This window comes from Equus quagga, chromosome 14 (genome assembly GCF_021613505.1).
Source record: "Equus quagga isolate Etosha38 chromosome 14, UCLA_HA_Equagga_1.0, whole genome shotgun sequence".
Classification (NCBI taxonomy): domain Eukaryota; kingdom Metazoa; phylum Chordata; class Mammalia; order Perissodactyla; family Equidae; genus Equus; species Equus quagga.
In genome coordinates this window covers 23646849-23649877 of record NC_060280.1, presented here as the reverse complement: position 1 = coordinate 23649877, position 3029 = coordinate 23646849, and the positions used below count along the sequence as shown (strand labels likewise).

General features: G+C 40.9%; 1 protein-coding gene across 1 annotated transcript; it reads left to right on the top strand.

The window, feature by feature from the left end:
- The first annotated feature begins 645 nt into the window (after window positions 1-645).
- LOC124225381 (olfactory receptor 52E5) lies at window positions 646-1587 on the top strand. The gene has a single exon (XM_046638021.1). The coding sequence runs from the start codon at window positions 646-648 to the stop codon at window positions 1585-1587; it is 942 nt and encodes a 313-aa protein (XP_046493977.1).
- The last annotated feature ends 1442 nt before the right edge of the window (window positions 1588-3029 follow it).

Genomic DNA, 3029 nt, shown 5'->3' with positions numbered 1-3029 from the left:
AAGGAGTATTATTTTGCTGGAATTATATAGTAGTCACACAGTGTGTCTACATTATTTAAATCCATTCCTTAGCTCAGATCCAAACACCAGCTATCCAGTCCTTCACCTTTACTGGGTTCCCTCCCACATAGAATCTTCTAAATTTTTCTTACAAGAATGTATCTACCTTGATCCACCTTGCAAGAATGTATCTCTCCCATGAACCATCAGAATGGATGAGTCATCATCTCCACTTCAGTCCCAGTCCAGTGATATTTTACACACACACACACATAGCATCTTGTTTATGCTTTACACCCTGATTTACAGATAAAATTACCAATAAATATTTGCTAATATAATACCATATGCAGCTTCTTCCTTAGAGACTGAAGGGGAGAAAGACATGAGAAGTGCAGGATTGCTGTATTTGGAAATTTTCCTTATCATTTTCTATGTACGATAGGCAAATATTTTGAAGTGAGAATATCCCTTTAACTGTGCCTCATGTTCCCTCTCTAGGTCTCTTCTGCTGTATTATGGAATTAAAGAATGGATTTTCTGTTCTCCAGAAAACAGGAGACATGCTATGAAAGAGATTAAGGTCTCTCACTGGAAGCAAGAAAACTCCTGCAAGAAATGTGTCTATAACCAATTCCTGATGATATGCTGCATCCCAACAATACACAGTTCCACCCATCTTCCTTCCTTCTGATGGGGATTCCAGGGCTGGAAGATGTGCACATTTGGATTGGCTTCCCCTTCTTTGCAGTGTATCTAATAGCCCTCCTGGCGAATAGCACTATCCTATTTGTGATCCAGACTGAACACAGCCTCCACCAACCCATGTTTTACTTCCTGGCCATGTTGGCCTGCACTGACCTTGGCCTGTCCACAGCCACCATCCCCAAGATGCTGAGTATTTTCTGGTTCAATCTCAGGGAGATTGTGTTTGGTGCTTGCATCACACAGATGTACACTATCCACATATGCACTGGCCTGGAGTCTGTGGTGTTGACAGTCATGGCCATAGACCGATATATTGCCATCTGCAACCCTCTGAGATATAGCATGATCCTCACCAGTAAGGTGATAGCCATTCTTGGCCTAGTCATCATTGTCAGGACTTTGGTGTTTGTGACTCCATTCATATTTCTCATCCTGAGATTGCCTTTCTGTGGTGTCCGGATTATCCCCCATACCTATTGTGAACACATGGGCTTGGCAAAGTTGTCTTGTGCCAGTATTAGGATCAATGTTATCTATGGTTTGATTGCTTTCTCAGTGGGATACATTGACCTTTCTGTGATTGGATTTTCCTATGTCCAAATCCTCCGAGCAGTCTTCCATCTCCCATCCTGGGATGCCCGGCTCAAGGCACTCAGCACATGTGGCTCCCATGTCTGTGTCATGTTAGCTTTCTACCTCCCAGCCCTCTTCTCTTTCATGACACATCGCTTTGGCCACAACATTCCTCATTGCATTCACATACTTTTGGCCAATCTGTATGTGGTTGTTCCCCCTGCCCTTAATCCTGTTATCTATGGGGTCAAGACAAAACAGATAAGGGAGCATGTACTAAGGATGCTTAACCCTAAAAGCTATTGACATTTAGCCCCAGGAGGCTCTTCCACAAAAGTTCAGTGAAACAATAATAAGATTAAGACAGAAGTAAACACTGGAAATATTTTTGTTATACTCTTCTAGCATTCCCACACAAGCCAATTACACTACCCCGCCCCCCATTCCTTGTAATTTGTACACTCCATTGGAAGGCATAGCTCAAAGATTTCAAAACAATCTCTCTATTTTTCCCAAAGAAAAGTACAAAAATATGTACTCACATGTACACCCCACTGATACTACAAAATTCCTAAAGGGAGAAAAAGGTTTGCAAAAAATTGCGGCCCCACAATTGCCTTGAATAATTTCTTTCCACGTGGAGATCTCTTTATGCACATGGCAGAGGCTGAAGTTCATGCCTGTAAAAATGATGTGGGATTTCATGAAAACCAAGCAGGATACTGTGATAAGAGAAATTAACTAGGCGTCATAGATCCAGGTTTAAATTCATGCTCTGGCCTTAACTGATTTACTTTAGAATTTCACTTAGAGCTCTTTAAGCTTCAGTATCCTTGCCAATAAAGTGCTGTCAAACAATATTATTTTGGCAGTATGAACTCAAAAAAACTGTCGTGGAAATTTTGAATCTTGTAAAACATTAAAAACTCTGGAAATAGGGGCCAGCCTAGTGGCCGGGCAGTTAAAGTTCTGCACACTCTGCATTGGCAACCCAGGTTTGCTGGTTCAGATCCTAGGTGTGGACCTACTCCACTTATCAGCCATGCTGTGGAGGCACCTCACATACAAAGTAGAGGAGGATTAGCATAGATGTTACCTCAGGGCAAGTCTTCCTCATACACAAAAAAGTAAATAAACAAATGCATTTCTAGTATGGTTGTTACTTCTAGCATACGTAGATCTACCTTACTAAATTCAATTCTAGTGTATAGTCACACTATGAAGTGCAGTCTCCAACTCCAGATTTCCCCAGTGCTTCAGGATCTTTTGGGACTCTTAGCCTTAACCTTGGTCAGAGAATCTTAAGTCAGGAGACTATAAAGCCTGAAGAGTTAAGAAAACTCTCTCGTCTTGAGGACTCAGGGAAACCCCATCTCTCACAGTTCTTGTTAGGGTGAGCCTTAGGGCAGACTGTAATAGAGTGAGCGCTGACATAAAGTCATTCCCATTAGAGTATGGAAGCTAAATAAGACCATTGATTTCTTTGGGTATTCTAGCAGGTGCAAAAACGAAGAGGGCTTCTAGTTGGAAATGAGAGCCTGATGGAAACTCAGCATAGTGCCAAAGTGACTGTAATGTAAACTGAGAGAGGAAGTGAACCAAAGAAACGATACTTCGTATAAATATGTAAAGAAAAAATTATAATTTTCTAAATAGAATTACAAAATTGACACAAACAAGATTTTAAAAAACTGAACAGATCAAAATGATGAAGATAGATGACAAAATAGTCATTGCAGATTTATCTT

Excerpts from the sequence above, each read along its gene's own strand:
- LOC124225381 (XM_046638021.1), top strand. The coding sequence starts at position 646 with ATGCTGCATCCCAACAATACACAGTTCCACCCATCTTCCTTCCTTCTG.